Source organism: Mobula hypostoma, chromosome 5, assembly GCF_963921235.1.
Source record: "Mobula hypostoma chromosome 5, sMobHyp1.1, whole genome shotgun sequence".
Classification (NCBI taxonomy): domain Eukaryota; kingdom Metazoa; phylum Chordata; class Chondrichthyes; order Myliobatiformes; family Myliobatidae; genus Mobula; species Mobula hypostoma.
In genome coordinates this window covers 3,081,622-3,099,503 of record NC_086101.1, presented here as the reverse complement: position 1 = coordinate 3,099,503, position 17,882 = coordinate 3,081,622, and the positions used below count along the sequence as shown (strand labels likewise).

The 17,882-nt window shown below is 46.9% G+C and overlaps 1 protein-coding gene across 1 annotated transcript; it reads right to left on the bottom strand.

Annotated features, from left to right (window-relative positions):
- Positions 1 to 321: 321 nt before the first annotated feature.
- On the bottom strand, positions 322 to 6,864 carry LOC134346081 (uncharacterized). The gene is made up of 6 exons (XM_063047383.1): positions 6,807 to 6,864; positions 6,102 to 6,244; positions 3,983 to 4,342; positions 1,832 to 2,092; positions 1,225 to 1,309; positions 322 to 814 (listed from the first exon to the last, which is right to left on the bottom strand). The coding sequence occupies exons 2-6, from the start codon at positions 6,148 to 6,150 to the stop codon at positions 772 to 774; spliced, it is 798 nt and encodes a 265-aa protein (XP_062903453.1). The 5' UTR covers positions 6,151 to 6,244; positions 6,807 to 6,864; the 3' UTR covers positions 322 to 771.
- Positions 6,865 to 17,882: the final 11,018 nt, after the last annotated feature.

Sequence of the window (17,882 nt, the reverse complement as noted above, 5' to 3'; positions counted from 1 at the left end):
CTGGCCATTTCTGCTTGTTTTTTTAGGATTATTACCACTGGGCCCACTCTTCATGAACCCGTGAATTTCTCGACACATCCCGGACTGCATTTTTTACTTGCCTTCCCTTTGTCACTGCAGTTTAGTACGAATGTCTCACTGGGCTTCAGGTCAAGAGCCATCGCGGGTTCATTCGAAAAACACCTCATTGCCAAGGTTATGCATTGAAACTGCAAAACATTAAATTATTTCAAAGGACGACAGTGGGGTCCAAAACGTGAGTCTAACTTTGTGATCTCTTTAAGTGAGGTACACACATGTCATTCGGTAGCAATAGGATGTCTTTTAATAGATATTCACATATTTTTACAGAGAGGCAGGAATGATTTATTTCAACAAAAAATGTTTTTAATCAACAATGTACAGAAAATTTATACATTCATACAAAGAGTAGATTAACATGTAGAATCATTAAACATGTACAAATCAAAAATAAATAATCAATCAACATATTTACTCAAATATTAAATACACAGATTTATATACATGGCACCATTTCAATCAGTTTCCCAGTAGTTGCTACAGTCAGGAACTGCCCCACACTGGGGAGCCCAGCATCTCAGTGACACCTCCCACACAGTGTAAGGTGCAGACGTCCTGTGATCAGGGGTTGGGTGGGTGGGGGTCATGGTAGAGACAGCAGCTGGAGGGAGGGACATGTTCAGCACTGTCCCAGTTCCAGTTCACACTGGGTCAGAGGAGACACGAGATTCCAAGTCTGAACGCTCATCCTCATTGGAACTCTCCTGGTCCTTGGTTTCTGAGTGGGCTTGACCTGTGAGAGAAAATGTCACACGTCACTTCCCAGCCAGTGACGAGGTGGGGTAGTTATTCCCTCCCGAGCACCAGGGACGGGGCATCCATTCTCAGTCCCTGAAATACACCTGGTTTACCTGTGGACACGGGACTGGTGTGTTGCAGGAAGTACTTAGATATATCGAGGGATGAGTGTATCAATTATTAGTAATAATGAAGTAGAAAGATAATTAGTTATAACTAAGATAAAGATAATAATAATTAGATATATTGGGCCTGTTTATTCCCCTCATAGGTGCTCCCTGACCCTCTGAATCCTCCAGCATTGTGTGTGTGTTGTCCCAACATCGGGCTCACCTTACACCAGCGGTGGGATGGGATGAAAGGGAGCTAGACGGAGAGTGGGATGATAGTGAAGAGGATACTCACTGAGATTTCCTGAGCAGATACAGACCCAAGATCAACATCACAACGACTGTAAAGCTGAGGACACTGGCCCAATAATTTCTGGACTCTGGGGGACAGAAAGACAGACAGCATTAAACCTCAGTTCACTGATCCATTCCATGGTCAGAAACCCACAACCAGAACCTTTGTGTCTGGAAACTGGAACTCCCTCCTCCCCTCTCTCAGTCCAGCCCCTGTCCAGTCGGGTCCTGGGGCACGTTCTCGATTCCAAGCAGTCCCCACTTCACACCCGACTCTAGGAGATGATATGACTAGAACACAGGAGCAAAAGTAGGCCATTCAGCCCATCAGGTCTGCTCTGCCATTCCACTGTGGCTGATTCATTGTCCCTCTCAATCGCATTCTCCTGCCTTCTCACTGTAACCTTTGACACCCTGAATAACCAAGAACTGATAACCTCCGATTTAAATACACCCAATGACTTGGCCTCCACAGCCGTCTCAGGCAATGAATTTCACAGATTCACCACCCTCTGGCTAATGAAATTCCTCATCTCTGTCCTAAATGGACACCCCCATATCCTGAGACTCCCCCAGTACTGGAAACACATCCACTGTGTCCCACTCACTGCTGGCTGGGTTGAAGTCTGCAGAGACTGGGAGGCTGATCTGCCGACTGCAGCAATCTTCAGCAATGCAGTTGTAGGTGTGGCCACTCAGCCCATCGTTCTGCAGGACCAGCAGGGCTCCATGGACGGTGTCGTTCCCAACGGCAGCGTCTGTCTGCCTTTCCCACCGATAGGTGATCTGTCCGCTTCCGAGAGCCGTGCACTTCAGCGTGATGTGGGAGGTATTCCTGCTGATCTCCACTACTGGCTCAGACACCGGCTCTGCCAGGAGAGATTTCATTATGAATTAACATTAAATTCTTGAAAACATTCCCCTCAACAACCCCCCACAACCAAATCCACTCCACCCCCATAGATTTTACCCGACACCCACACACTGGGGAAAGATTCAGTCAGGTGCTGGTCGAGGTTCTTTAACATTGTTACAGCCGGGAGAGCGGGTAGTGAGGATACAAACTCCACAATTTATTAAATGCTCCCAATGGCGTGTCTCAAATAGCCTCTGACAACCAAGTCCAGCTCCTGACTCTCACGTACAGCTCAGCTATTAAACCCAGCAGGATCATTTCTGCTCACAGAAGGGCCAAAGACCAGTTACTGTCACCTTGAAGTGGGTTGCTTTGGGCCGATGGGGCTCTTCAGCTGTGAATGGCAGCTCACGTAGGAGAAGGAAAACTCTGATCTCGTTCAACAGAGGGACTCTGTCTCTCCCTCCTCTTCATGGGGTTGAGCGGAGGAAACTGGGCCAACAATTGCAAGTGGGGACAGAGCGGTGGGAGCTCACACGTGCAAACTCCACACAGAGAACCCTCGAATCTCCAGATCCAAGAGGTAGGGACACTACAGGGCTGTGGCGATTGTCCACGTCCCAGGAGGATAAGAATAAGATTCCCTGAAAGTGGCTCCACAGGTAGACAGGGTGGTGAAGGAGACTTTCAGCGTGCTGGCCCATACGCGTCAGGGTATTGATTACAGGAGTGAGGGCCATCACGTCACCGTTGTACAAGATGTCGGTGAGGCCACACTTGGTGGTGTGGTTACCCTGTTAAAGGGAAGGTGTGGAAAAAATGCAGAGGAGATTGACAAGGATGTGAGCAACACGAACACACACACAAAATGCTGGAGGAGAACTCAGTAGGTCAGGCAGCATCCATGGAGTCGACATTCCAGGCCAAGACCTGCCTGGACAAGGAACAGGCTCATCGGGTGAGGATAGGCAGGCTCGGATGTTATTCCCTGGATTACGGAGTGACTTTATATTGATTTACTTCCTGTTTCACCTGCTGGTGTTCAGGGCAGCAACGAAGGTCCTTCATCTCTGTCACTCAGATGTGGAAGGATTCTGCATTGCTGTTTCCATAACAGTTTTATTTGGCGAGTGGGGTTGGTAGCCCTGAGCTGGACCCCTGAACCTGGAGGACCGGTGGTGCAGCTTTAGTCTGACCTCTACCCTTTGACTTGTTTGGCATGGAAACCCAGACTCCAGCTTTCCGGGTCACAGAGGCACACAAGCTCCAGACAACAACAAAGCTGTGCTCCTCTTGGAGGAGTAACCTTATAGAGGTGTATCAAATCAGGAGGGGCTTAGAATGAGGTCAGTCCTTCTCCCCCAGGGAAAAGAATCAGGAACTTCACACAAGATTTCACGGATCCAGAGTCAGGGAGCGGTTATTGGGCTGAGATCTGAGAACAGAGAGATACAGCCTGCTGCTGGTCACAGTGAGAGGAGGGAAGGTCTAGACAGTGACAGGGTCACCTGGGTGGTGTCTGGGTTCTGGAAATCAGAAAGTCTCATGGTGGGGTCAAACAGTTGGGAAATGTGGGTACTGACCCTAAAACATGGCCATTGCTGGGACACGAGCACCTGAGGTATAGGGAGAGGTTGAATAGTTTGGGGCTTTAGCCATGGATATGGGTTGGATTTTCATATTTAAGAGAAATTTTGGATGGTACATCGATGGGAGGGGTAAGGAGGGCTATGGTCTAGATATGGGTCAATGGAACTTGGGAGAATACAGTTCGACAGACTACATAGACCGAATATCTGCTTCTATGCTGTGGCGATCTAGGATACTTTCATAATCCAGTACAGACTGAATGGGCTGAATGGCCTGTTTCTGTGCTCTTGTGCTTTCTAACACAACTACTCACCAACAACATGGATCTCAAACTGGTCACGATCACGGTTTCTCAGCTCCCTCCCAAAGTAGTTCGTCTGCACCTCGTATGTCCCCTGGTCACTCGTCTTGATGCCTTGCATCTCGATAACACCATCTCTCCGGAAGTGAATCCGGTTCCTGTAGGACGGCCGGATCACGTACGGAGTCTCCGGTCGGTTTGACATCCAGGCCAAGATCTTCAGCTGGTTCGGGGATGTTTTCCCCAGAGTCACCTCGTACTTGTCCTCACTGGCATGGAGGATGGGGAAGTGGATGGATCCACCAACAGGGACGGTGGTGATTGAGTCCGAGGAGGCCACGGCCGCTCTGCACTGGACCACAGTGGGAAGGACTGGAATAAAACATGGAGAAGTTATCATCCTCACACCCGTTACAGGGAGCAGAGAATTTCTGTAGGAATTGGATAGACTTTGGTGTCACCAAATCTTCTGAAAAACTCCTATTAAAGTATAGCCACTACTGTGGACATTAAGGTAAGATGGGATAAAGACAATGTCCAGTCAAGATTGGCCTGGGGCAGTTGTGGTCAACCCAGACCTCTGAAGTCAGAATGTGGAGCCACCCTTGCTTCCGGCAGATGGGACAGGGAAGGTTGATCATGACAATGTGTAATCTACCTGGAGATGGTGAGTCTGGAGACAGAACTTTTTCTTATGAAAGGTCTTTGAAGAACTTTGGTTCCCTTTATACATAGGGGTTGCTGGAGACAGATGAGATAGGAATAACAGAAAGATGTGAAACACATTGAACAACTAAGGGACAATCGCTTTACCAACTTCAAAGTATCATCTGTTGCCAGCTTGCAGTTTCGATTCACTTTTAACACGTGTATTGTGAATGGCAATTGTTCTGCCAAGGCCGGAATTCAAAGACAGACATTTTACCAGATGGTCAATATTTGTAACTGATACGACAATTCATTATTGCATCAGTATGTTGGGCCCAGGAGAGAGCTTCAGAGATGTTGCACCCAGAACCTCGAAAGTGCTCACCCTTTCCACAGTTAACTCCTTGGTGAGGACTGGTGTTTGATCCTCTTCCTGAAGTCCACAATCAGCTCCTTGGTCTTACTGACATTCCTGTTGCAACACCACTCAACTGAGTGGTCTTTAACCAAAGGGCACACACTGGGGCAAGTTCAAGTGGGCTCAAGCAGAGGGTGGTTGGAATTGGAGCACACAGCCTGACAGGGAGGTGGAGGCATTGGAAAGAGTGAGCAGTTTCAAGTTTCTGGGTGTCAACATCTCAGAATTTCTATCCTGGAGCCAAGATATTGATGCAATAATGAAGAAGACACATCAACATCTCTACTTCATTGCAAGTTTGAGAGGATTTGTTACATCATCAAAGACATACAAATCTCCACCATAGTCTGTTTCAGCTCAGCTATGAAAGGTTGAGGGTTGGGAACAGGGGGCGGGTGTGGTGTGACCAGCAACAGAAGCTCCAAAGACCTCATCCCTTAGGGAGGAAGGATCTTGGAAGATCGGCTGCATCTGCAGACAACTTGAAAGACTGGCCCAGGTCAGAGGAATTTGGAGAGTTGCTGTCAATAGACTATGTCCCAGTAGAGTAAAAGTTCTCCAGATGTACCAGAGAAAGCATTGTGATCGGTTGCATTACCACCTGGAACTGCCCAGGATCAGATGAAGCTACACAGGGTTGTAAACTCAGCCATCTCCATCACAAACACAACCCAACCACCAGCAGATGATCAAAGGCGAAGCCTCAGGAAGGCAGCATCCAACATGAAGGACCCTCAACACCCAGAACATACCCTCTTCTCATTGCTGCCAACAGGGAGGAGGGACAGGAGCCTGCAGACACTCACTCAATGATTCAGCAACACCTTCTTGTCCTCAGACAGGTTTCTGAACTCTCCATGAACAACTCCTCACTATTTTTCTCTTTATTTGTTTTTATAATTGATAGATTTTTATGTCTTTACACTGTACTGCTGCAATAAAACATAGAATTTCACACCATAGAACAGAGCTAATAAACCCAATACGAATAGCCGTTAGACATCAAGCCCACAGTGTTTCAGAATGAACCCACGGCCCCTTCTCCGGAGTGGGATCTCCCAGTACCTGTCAGTATCCACAGGAGCATCTCTGCCTTCCCATCGGAGTGCGGCATCCTCACGGGTATCCCAGTCTCTCAGCTCGCTCTCGTTCCTTCTGTAGGCAGAATTCCGGCTGTACAGGATTCCCAGTTCCAGGGCTGGAAGAACCTGGAACGTAGGACAGGACACAGTCACCACGCCGGTTTTAACTAATCCCACCCAAATGTAGAGAATTCAAATCACTCCATTCCCGTAATGTGTGAGTGTCTGTGTAAACGCCCCTGAAACACCACAATCATATGTGCTTCCACCCCACCCCGGAGCCCGTTCCAGGCACCTATCACTGTGTAAAACAACTTCCCCAAAACGCCCCCTCCCCACTCTCCGTCATCTTTACCCCGCGCCCTCTCCTATTTGACATTTCACCCTGGCTAAGAGACTGACAGCCAACCCTAATTATTTAGAGATCCGCCCCAGAAGCCCTCGACACCCAGTTCCACCCTTGTGAGCAATTAACCTTCTAACCAGGACCTCTTTACCCGGAGGAAACCCGGACGGTCCTGGGCAGAACCGATTAACTCCTTACAAACCGCGGTGGGGGGCTCTCGGCGCTACGCGAACCACTACACTACCGCGGCTAGCGAGTTCCCAGCGGGGCTGCGGGTCCGTGAGGGACGCGGTCAATCCGCGGGAGAGGGAGCGCAGCGTGTCCGGGTTAATGGTCACTCACCGGTCCGCGGACACGCTCCACTCACGGTCTGATCCTGTTTCACAGCAACCCGTGTCCCGGGATGATTTGAAATTGAATATCCCCGCGTTGTTATGTGATTTGTTCAAATTCAGCCAATGATCAGAGAAATACGGCTGGTTTAACCCGCATTATCCAATTACGTCCCCGCAAGGCAATCGCTGTAAACGTCCCGCCCCTACCCTACTGTACTGAAAAAGAACCAGCACTACTTCCTCCTGCTACTTAGAAATTCTCAGAGGCTGGAAACCTGGGCAGTAAACACAGACTGCTGGAGGAACTCAGCAGGTCAGGCAGAGCGCAGTGAGGTCTCCGTCGGTCAGTGTCGACCATGGATGTCGCGTTCGACTTGTCCGGATACGCGAGCCGGGGCAGTACAATACAGAGAGCAATCTGCTGCCCGTGTAGCAGCCCCGCAGCCGCCCCCACCCCTCTCCACACAACGGCAGAGACCGATCCAGGCAGAGACTCTCACCAGCAGCGTCGCAACAGTCGCCTGTCAGCGTCCAACTCATCGCAGGACTGCCTTGAGCTCACATGGATCACTTGTGTTGACAGCTCATTCCACACTCTCACGACCCTCTGAATGAAGAAGTTTCCCCTCATATTCCCTTTAGACTTCTCACCCATCACGCTTAACCCATGACCTCTCGTTGTAGTCCCACCCTCCCTCAGTAGAAAAGCCTGCTTGCATTTACCCTAAATATACCCCTCATAATCTGTATACCTCATCAAATCTCCTCTCAATCTTCTACGCTCTAAAGAATAAAGTCTTAATCTTTCCTGAGAACTCAGACCCGGCATCATCCTTGTCAATTTTCTCTGCACTCTTTCAAACTTTATTACATCTTTCCTGCATGTAACTGACCAAAACTGCAGACAATGATCCAAATTAGGCTTCACCAACGGCTTAACAGCCCATCTCTTGAACAATAAAACTTTGATTTATGAAGGCCAATGTGACAAAAGTTTTCTTCACGACCCAGTCTACCTGTGACGCTACTTTCAGTGAATTATGGACCTCTTTTGCCAGACTCCTCTGTTCTACCACACTCCTCAGTGCTCTACTGTTCGCTGTGTAAGACCTACTGTGGTTTGTCCTACCGAAATGAAAACAGCTTGCACCTGCCGCCATTAAATTCCATCTGACACTTTTCAGCTGACCCAGATCCTGCTCAAGCTCTGATGGTCGTCCTTGACCTGACCACACACCAGCCATGCTGACGATCCGTAATCAGCCCCCGTCTATCCAAATGCCAATATCCGATGCCTTAGAATATCTTCCAATAACTTTCCCACCAATGATGTCAGACTCACTAGCCTGTAATTTCCTGGTTTATGTTTAGAGCCTTTTTTGAGCAGCCGAACAACACTGGCTGACAGAACTGCCAATCCTACCCCTCCACAACAGCAGCCGACAGAGTACCTCTCTCGTTGGGACACACCTGGAGTCTGGTTTTGCTGTTAACTAACACTATTTTATTAGTAACTACATAATAAAGTAACATAAAACCAGATAAATCAAGCAGCCAAACAATATTGGCGATCCTCCAATCCTCTCGTACCTCTCTCATTGCTGAGGATGATTTAAATATCTCTGCTGTGGCTCCAGCAGTTTCTGCATTTGCCTCCCGTGGGGTCTGAGGGAGCTTCTTCTCAGGCTCTGGGGATTTATCCACCCTGACTTGCCACAGGACAGTAAGCACCTGCTTATCTGTATGGGGTCTATGAAGCTGGTGTCGCTTTGCCTCGCTTCTGTAGAATCTGTGCCTGGCTTCAAGTGGACAGGGCCTGGGAAGTGAATATTCAAGGGTATATATCCTATCGAAAGGACAGACTGATGGGCAGAGGGGGTGGGGTGGCTCTGTTGATGAGGACCTGACGAAGGGTTCCGGCCCGAAACATCAACTCATCGTTTCCACGGATCCTGCCCGACTGCTGAGTTCCTCCAACATGTTGTGAGTGTTGCTTTGACCCCAGCATCTGCAGATTATTTTGAGTTCTTGTACATCAGTCACTGAAAGCAAGCATGCAAGTACAGCAGATAGTGAAGAAAGCTAATGGCATGCTGACCTTCATAACAAGGGGAATTGAGTATAAGAGCAAAGAGGTCCTTCTGCAGCTGTACAGGGCCCTGGTGAGACCACACCTGGAGTACTGTGTGCAGTTTTGGTCTCCAAATTTGAGGAAGGACATTCTCGCTATTGAGGGAGTGCAGCGTAGGTTCACAAGGTTAATTCCCGGGATGGCGGGACTGTCATATGTTGAAAGATTGGAGTGACTGGGCATGTATACTCTGCAATTTAGAAGGCTGAGCGGGGATCTTATTGAAACATATAAGATTATTAAGGGATTGGACACGCTGGAGGCAGGAAGCATGTTCCCGCTGATGGGTGAGTCCAGAACCAGAGGCCACAGTTTAAAAATTAGGGGTAGGCCATTTAGAATGGAGTTGGGGGAAAACTTTTTCACCCAGAGAGTGGTGGATATATGGAATGCTCTGCCCCAGAAGGCTGTGGAGGCCAAGTCTCTGGATGCTTTCAAGAAAGAGGTGGATAGAGCTCTTAAAGATAGCGGAATCAAAGGTTATGGGGATAAGGCAGGAACTGGATACTGATTGTGGATGATCAGCCATGATCACAGTGAATGGCGGTGCTGGCTCGAAGGGCCGAATGGCCTACTCTTGCACCTATTGTCTATTGTCTCCTGAGTAAATACAAATGCGAAAAAGTATTTAATATCTCCCCATCTCCTTTGGCTCCACACATGGATTACCATTCTGATCTTGCAGAAAATTAATTTTGTCCATTGCAATCCTTCAGATCTGAACGTACCTCCAGAATCCCTTAGGATTCTCCTTCACCCTGCCTGCTAGGGCAACTTCGAGCCTTTTTTTTAGCCCTCCTGATTTCGTAAACATTCCCTAGTATTTCTCATGCTCCATAACTATAACTACAGTCGCACCATAAATAATTAAATAGTAATAAAACCATAAATAATTAAATAGTAATTTGTAAATTATGCCAGGAAATAAGTCCAGGACCAGCCTATTGGCTCAGGGTGTCTGACCCTCCAAGGGAGGAGTTGTAAAGTTTGATGGCCACAGGCAGGAATGACTTCCTATGACGCTCTGTGTTGCATCTCGGTGGAATGAGTCTCTGGCTGAATGTACTCCTGTGCCCAACCAGTACATTATGTAGTGGATGGGAGACATTGACCAAGATGGCATGCAACTTAGACAGCATCCTCTTTTCAGACACCACTGTGAGAGAGTCCAGTTCCATCCCCACAACATCACTGGCCTTACGAATGAGTTTGTTGATCCTGTTGGTGTCTGCTACCCTCAGCCTGCTGTCCCAGCACACAACAGCAAACATGATAGCACTGGCCACCACAGACTCATAGAACATCCTCAGCATTGCCCGGCAGATGTTAAAGGACCTCAGTCTCCTCAGGAAATAGAGACGGTTCTGACCCTTCTTGTAGACACCCTCAGTGTTCTTAGACCAGTCCAGTTTATTGTCATGCACACAGCCAGCCTCAGCAGCGACACCTACCGGAGCAAAAGGGCAGGGCAGCTCTATTTCGAGGGGTCACATCACCATCAGCATGTGCAGGATTGGGACATTTCTAACTGCCACCCATCATTAAGAGATAATTAAATCTTATTGTAATGACGTACTTCCAGACACCCATAAAACCCTTTGCTGCTGTCAAAGGACAGCGGTGACTATATCACGTCCATTTAGGAGAGTGCCAACCACATCATCAAGAATAATCAGCATCCTTTGGTGTTACTGCTTCGTATCTTCTATCCAGCATTAGGGTTTTAAAAAATGGTCAGCCTAATTATGCAGAGTGGAAAGGGAAGGGGGACATTATGGTCAAGAGATAATGCCAAACGTCATTGGGAAGCGCAAGGAGAGGGAGAGAAGAAGAATCGGATGAGGCGAGGGCCGCACGACTCCAGGATCAAAGAGTCAGGACAAAAAAAGACGAGAGAAGAAGAGACAGAGGAGGAGAGGGATGCATGTTTCCAGGATCAGAGTTAAACAGCAGAAGAGATGAAGAGATGGAGGATGAAAGGACTGCACATCTCCAGAATGACAACGAGAGGCACAAGGGTGGCAGATAAACCAGAAATGATGCCATCAAACATGTCCTTCGTTAAACGAGGAGGAGCCATATTTGCCCTGCTACGTGTCGTTCTTCTTTAATAAACTGAGGTTTACTACTTCAGTTTCCAAAGCAAAGTGATACCAATAGCATTCAGGAAAATTTAATGTACATTCTGGTCACATTAGACTGCACTACCCTTCTCCCAAAGCGTGCCCCAATGGGTCACCCTGTTGTCTAGTGTGTGTGTGTATATATATATCAGTTCTTATATTTTACATTTTAATATTATTTATTTATATATATATATGTGTGTGTGTGTGTATATGTATATGTATGTATGTATGTATATATTCTGTCGCAGGGATAGAGCGTCCTGAAGATTGTTTTACCTGCCTGGTGCCTGGGTTTGGAACATCTTATCTGACCTGTAGAGGAATTTGCAGTGGAAGGGGAAAGATGCAGTTGTCATGGCCAATGTGGGTACCAATGACATAGAAACATAGAAACATAGAAAATAGGTGCAGGAGTAGGCCATTCGGCCCTTCGAGCCTGCACCACCATTTATTATGATCATGGCTGATCATCCAACTCAGAACCCCGCCCCAGCCTTCCCTCCATACCCCCTGACCCCCGTAGCCACAAGGGCCATATCTAACTCCCTCTTAAATATAGCCAATGAACTGGCCTCAACAGTTTCCTGTGGCAGAGAATTCCACAGATTCACCACTCTCTGTGTGAAGAAGTTTTTCCTAATCTCGGTCCTAAAAGGCTTCCCCTCTATCCTCAAACTGTGGCCCCTCGTACTGGACTTCCCCAACGTCGGGAACAATCTTCCTGCATCTAGCCTGTCCAATCCCTTTAGGATTTTATACGTTTCAATCAGATCCCCCCTCAATCTTCTAAATTCCAACGAGTACAAGCCCAGTTCATCCAGTCTTTCTTCATATGAAAGTCCTGCCATCCCAGGAATCAATCTGGTGAACCTTCCTTGTACTCCCTCTATGGCAAGGATGTCTTTCCTCAGATTAGGGGACCAAAACTGCACACAATACTCCAGGTGTGGTCTCACCAAGGCCTTGTACAACTGCAGTAGTACCTCCCTGCTCCTGTACTCGAATCCTCTCGCTATAAATGCCAGCATACCATTCGCCTTTTTCACCGCCTGCTGTACCTGCATGCCCACTTTCAATGACTGGTGTATAATGACACCCAGGTCTCGTTGCACCTCCCCTTTTCCTAATCGGCCACCATTCAGATAATAATCTGTTTTCCTATTTTTGCCACCAAAGTGGATAACTTCACATTTATCCACATTAAATTGCATCTGCCATGAATTTGCCCACTCACCCAACATATCCAAGTCACCCTGCATCCCCTTAGCATCCTCCTCACAGCTAACACTGCCACCCAGCTTCGTGTCATGCGCAAACTTGGAGATGCTGCATTTAATTCCCTCATCCAAGTCATTAATATATATTGTAAACAACTGGGGTCCCAGCACTGAGCCTTGCGGTACCCCACTAGTCACCGCCTGCCATTCTGAAAAGGTCCCGTTTATTCCCACTCTTTGCTTCCTGTCTGCTAACCAATTCTCCACCCACACCAATACCTTACCCCCAATACCGTGTGCTTTAAGTTTGCACACTAATCTCCTGTGTGGGACCTTGTCAAAAGCCTTTTGAAAATCCAAATATACCACATCCACTGGTTCTCCCCATCCACTCTACTAGTTACATCCTCAAAAAATTCTATGAGATTCGTCAGACATGATTTTCCTTTCACAAATCCATGCTGACTTTGTCCGATCATTTCACCGCTTTCCAAATGTGCTGTTATCACATCTTTGATAACTGACTCCAGCAGTTTTCCCACCACCGACGTTAGGCTAACCGGTCTATAATTCCCCAGTTTCTCTCTCCCTCCTTTTTTGAAAAGTGGGGTTACATTAGCCACCCTCCAATCCTCAGGAACTAGTCCAGAATCTAACGACATAGGTAGAACAAGGAAAGAGATTCTGCTGAGGGAATTTGAGCTGCTAGGGACTAAATTAAAAAGCAGAACCAAAAAGGTGGTAATTTCTGGATTACGACCTGGGCCACCTGAAAATTGGTACGTTGCTTCCTGGGTGCCAGTGTCCAGGGCATCTCGGATCGAGTCCTCAGCATTCCTAAGTGGGAGTGTGAGCAGCCAGAGGTCGTGGTCCATATAGGTAGGGATCAATGACATAGGCAGGAAGAGTGACGAGGTTCATGCAAAGGGAGTTCAGGGAGTGAGGTTGTAAGTTAAAGGGCTGGAACTCCAGGGCTGTGATCTCAGGATTGCTACCATGCCACATGCTAGTGAGGCCAGAAACATGAAGATTATACAGTGACTAAGGAGTGGTGTAGGAAGGAGGGAGTTGGGGTTGGATCATAGTGCTCTCTTCCAGAGAAAGTGGGAGCTGTACGGAAGAGCTAGTTTGCACCTGAACTGGAGGGGGACTAATGTCTTTGTGGGATGGGTTGATAGTGAGACACGGTGGGATTTAAACTAGAATTGTAGGGGGATGGGAACCAGAGTGCCAGTACAGATAATGGAGAGGTCGTGGAGACCGATGTTGGTAAGACCTCAGACAAAGTCAAGAGTCAAAAGGGTAATGATAGTGTGATTTCTGTCCTGAGCTGTGTATATTTCAAAGGAAGAAGAATCATAGGAAAGGTGGGTGATCTCAGAGTGTGGATCAACACCTGGAATTAGGATATTGTAGCCATTAGTGAGACTTGGTTGCAGGAGGAGGAGGAGTGGCAGCTCGATATTCTGTTGTTTCAAAGACAGAGAGGGAGGGGTTAAAGGAAGCAGGGTGGTTTTCCTAGACAGGGAAAATGTCACAGCAGTGTTCAGTCTGGACAGACTGCAGAACTTGTCTAGTGAGTCTTTACAGATCAAACTGAGAAGTACGAGACATAGGACAACATTAATGAGGCTATATTACCGACCACTCAACAGACCAGGTATTTAGAGGAACAAACCTGTAGAGAGATCACAGACTGTTGTAAGAAACATAATGTTGTTTTAGTAGGTTATTTAAACCTTTCATATATTGATTGAGACTCCCACACTATAAAAGGACTAGGTAGGATAGAGTTTGTCAAACGCGTTCAAAAAAAGTTCCCTTAATCAGCATGTAGAAGCCTCAGTGACAGAGGATGCAATGGTCCATTTCCCCCAGGGAACGAGACAGGGTAGGTGACAGAAGTTTCTGTAGGGGAACACTTGGCACCCAGTGACCACAATGCCATTAGTTTCAACTGAAATATGGAAAAGGATAGGTCTGGTCCACGGGTTGAGATTCTAAATTGGAGAAAGGCCAGTTTTGACGGTTTCAGAAATTATTTGGCAAGTGTGGATTGGAAGAGGTTCTTTTCTGGGAAAGGTATTCGTAGTAAGTGGGAAGCCTTGCAAAGTGCAATTTTGTGAGTACAAAGCTTGTATGTGCCTGTTAGAACAAAAGGTAATGATAACAACTGTAGGGAAGCTTGATTTTCAGGAAATAATTACACCCTCGCTAAGAAAAATAAGTGCATAGTCGGTTTCGGCAGGTAGGAAAAATGTGGTAGTTATGGAGCATGAGAAATACTAGGGAATGTTTACAAAATCAGGAGGGCTAAAAGAAGGCACAAAGTTGCCCTAGCAGGCAGGGTGAAGGAGAATCCTAGGTGACTCTGGAGATAGGTTCAGAGCTGAAGGATCGCAATGGACAAAATTGGTTTTCTGCAAGATCAGAATGGTAATCCATGTGTGGAGCCAAAGGAGATGGGAGGATATTAAATACTTTTTTGCATTTGTATTTGCTCGGGAGACAATAGACAATAGGTGCAGGAGTAGGCCATTCGCCCCTTCGATCCAGCACCGCCATTCACTGTGATCATGGCTGATCATCCACTATCAGTATCCAGTCCCTGCCTTATCCCCATAACCTTTGATTCCACTATCTTTAAGAGCTCTATCCATCTCTTTCTTGAAAGTATCCAGAGACTTGGCCTCCACAGCCTTCTGGGGCAGAGCATTCCATATATCCACCACTCTCTGGGTGAAAAAGTTTTTCCTCAACTCCGTTCTAAATGGCCTACCCCTAATTCTTAAACTGTGGCCTCTGGTTCTGGACTCACCCATCAGCGGGAACATGCTTCCTGCCTCCAGTGTGTCCAATCCCTTAATAATCTTATATGTTTCAATAAGATCCCCTCTTGGCCTTCTAAATTCCAGAGTATAAAAGCTCAGTCACTCCAATCTTTCGACATATGACAGTCCCGCCATCCTGGGAATTAACCTTGTGAACCTACGCTGCACTCCCTCATTAGCAAGAATGTCCTTTCTCAAATTTGGAGACCAAAACTGCACACAGTACTCCAGGTGTGGTCTCACCAGGGCCCTGTACAGTTGCAGAAGGACCTCTTTGCTCTTATACTCAATTCCCCTTGTTATGAAGGCCAGCATGCCATTAGCTTTCTTCACTGCCTGCTGTACTTGCATGCTTGCTTTCAGTGACTGATGTACAAGAACACCTAGATCTCGTTGTACTTCCTCTTTTCCTAACTTGACTCCATTTAGATAATAATCTGCTTTCCTGTTCTTACCAACAAAGTGGTTAACCTCACATTTATCCACATTAAACTGCATCTGCCCAGTCACCCAGACTGTCCAAGTCACCCTGCATTCTCATAACATCCTCCTCACATTTCAAACTGCCACCCAGCTTTGTGTCATCGGCAAATTTGCTAATGTTACTTTTAATTCCCTCATCTAAATCATTAATATATATTGTAAACAGCTGCGGTCCCAGCACTGAACCCTGCAGTACCCGACTGGTCACCGCCTGCCATTCCGAAAGGGACCCATTAATCGCTACTCTTTGTTTTCTGTCAGCCAGCCAATTTTCAATCCATGTTTGTACTCTGCCCCCAATACCATGTGCCCTAATTTTGCCCACTAATCTCCTATGTAGGACTTCATCAAAGGCTCTCTGAAAGTCCAGGTACATCACATCCACTGACTCTCCCTTGTCCATTTTCATAGTTACATCCTCAAAAATTTCCAGAAGATTAGTCAAGCACGATTTGCCCTTTGTAAATCCATGCTGACTTGGACTGATCCTGTTACTGCTAATTGACTCCAGCATCCTTCCCACCACCGACATCAGGCTAACCGGTCTATAATTCCCTGTTTTCTCTCTTCCTCCCTTCTTGAAGAGGGGGACAACATTAGCCTCCCTCCAATCCATAGGAACTGATCCTGAATCTATAGAACATTGGAAAATGATTACCAATGCGTCCACGATTTCTAAAGCCACCTCCTTAAGTACCCTGGGGTGCAGACCATCAGGTCCCGGGGACTTATCAGCCTTCAGACCCAACAGCCTATCCAACACCATTTCCCGCCTAATATAAATTTCCTTCAGTTCATCCATTACCCTAGGTCCCTTGGCCACTATTATATCTGGGAGATTGTTTGTGTTTTCCCTAGTGAAGACAGATCCAAAGTACCTGTTCAACTCGTCTGCCCTTTCCTTGTTCCCCATAATAAATTCACCCGCTTCTGTCTTCAAGGGCCCAATTTTGATCTTAACTATTTTTTTCCTTTTCACATATCCTCCTTTATATTCTTGGCTAGTTTACCTTCGTACCTCATTTTTTCTCCATGTATTGCCTTTTTAGTTACCTTCTGTTGCTCTTTAAAAGTTTCCCAATCCTCCGGCTTCCCACTCGTCTTTGCTATGTTATACATCTTCTCTTTTATTTTTATACTGTCCATTACTTCCCTTGTCAGCCACGGCCTCCCTTTACTCCCCTTAGGATCTTTCTTCCTCTTTGGAATGAACTGATCCTGCAGCTTCCGCATTATTCCCAGAAACACTTGCCATTGCTGTTCCACTGTCATCCCTGCTAGGGTATTGTTCCATTGAACTTTGGCCAGCTCCTCCCTCATAGCACCATAGTTCCCTTTGTTCAACTGTAATACTGACACTTCCGAGTTTCTCTTCTCCCTCTCAAATTGTAGATTAAAACTTAACATATTATGGTCACTACCTCCCGATGGCTCCTTTACCTCGAGGTCCCTGATCAAATCCGGTTCATTGCACAACACTAAATTTAGAATTGCCTTCTCTCTGGTAGGCTCCAGTACAAGCTGCTCTAAGAATCCATCTCGGAGGCACTCCACAAACTCCCTTTCTTGGGGTCCAGTACCAACCTGATTCCTCCAGTCTACCTGCATGTTGAAATCCCCCATAACAACTGTAGCATTACCTTTGCGACATGCCAATTTTAACTCTTTATTTAACTTACACCCTACATCCAGACTACTGTTTGGGGGCCTGTAGATAACTCCCATTAGTGTCTTTCTACCCTTACAATTTCTCAGTTCTATCCATACTGACTCTACGTCTCCTGATTCTGTGTCCCCCCTCGCAAGGGACTGAATTTCATTCCTCACCAACAGAGCCACCCCACCCCCTCTGCCCATCAGTCTGTCCTTTCGATAGGACATATACGCTTGAATATTCATTTCCCAGGCCCCGTCCACTTGAAGCCAGGCACAGATTCTACAGAAGCGAGGCAAAGCGACATCAGCTTCATAGACCCTATACAGATGAGCAGGTGCTTACTGTCCTGTGGCAAATGAGGGTGGATAAATCCCCAGAGCCTGAGAAGAAGCTCCCTCAGACCCCACGGGAGGCAAATGCAGAAACTGCTGGAGCCACAGCAGAGATATTTAAATCATCCTCAGCAATGAGAGAGGTACGAGAGGATTGGAGGATCGCCAATATTGTTTGGCTGCTTGATTTATCTGGTTTTATGTTACTTTATTATGTAGTTACTAATAAAATAGTGTTAGTTAACAGCAAAACCAGACTCCAGGTGTGTCCCAACGAGAGAGGTACTCTGTCGGCTGCTGTTGTGG

Excerpts from the sequence above, each read along its gene's own strand:
- LOC134346081 (XM_063047383.1), bottom strand. The coding sequence starts at position 6,150 with ATGCCGCACTCCGATGGGAAGGCAGAGATGCTCCTGTGGATACTGACA. Across the intron at positions 2,093-3,982 it reads GTTTGAGATCCATGTTGTTG|AGCCGGTGTCTGAGCCAGTA; the intron begins GTGAGTAGTTGT and ends CTCTCCTGGCAG. Across the intron at positions 1,310-1,831 it reads AGACTTCAACCCAGCCAGCA|AGTCCAGAAATTATTGGGCC; the intron begins GTGAGTGGGACA and ends TCTGTCCCCCAG.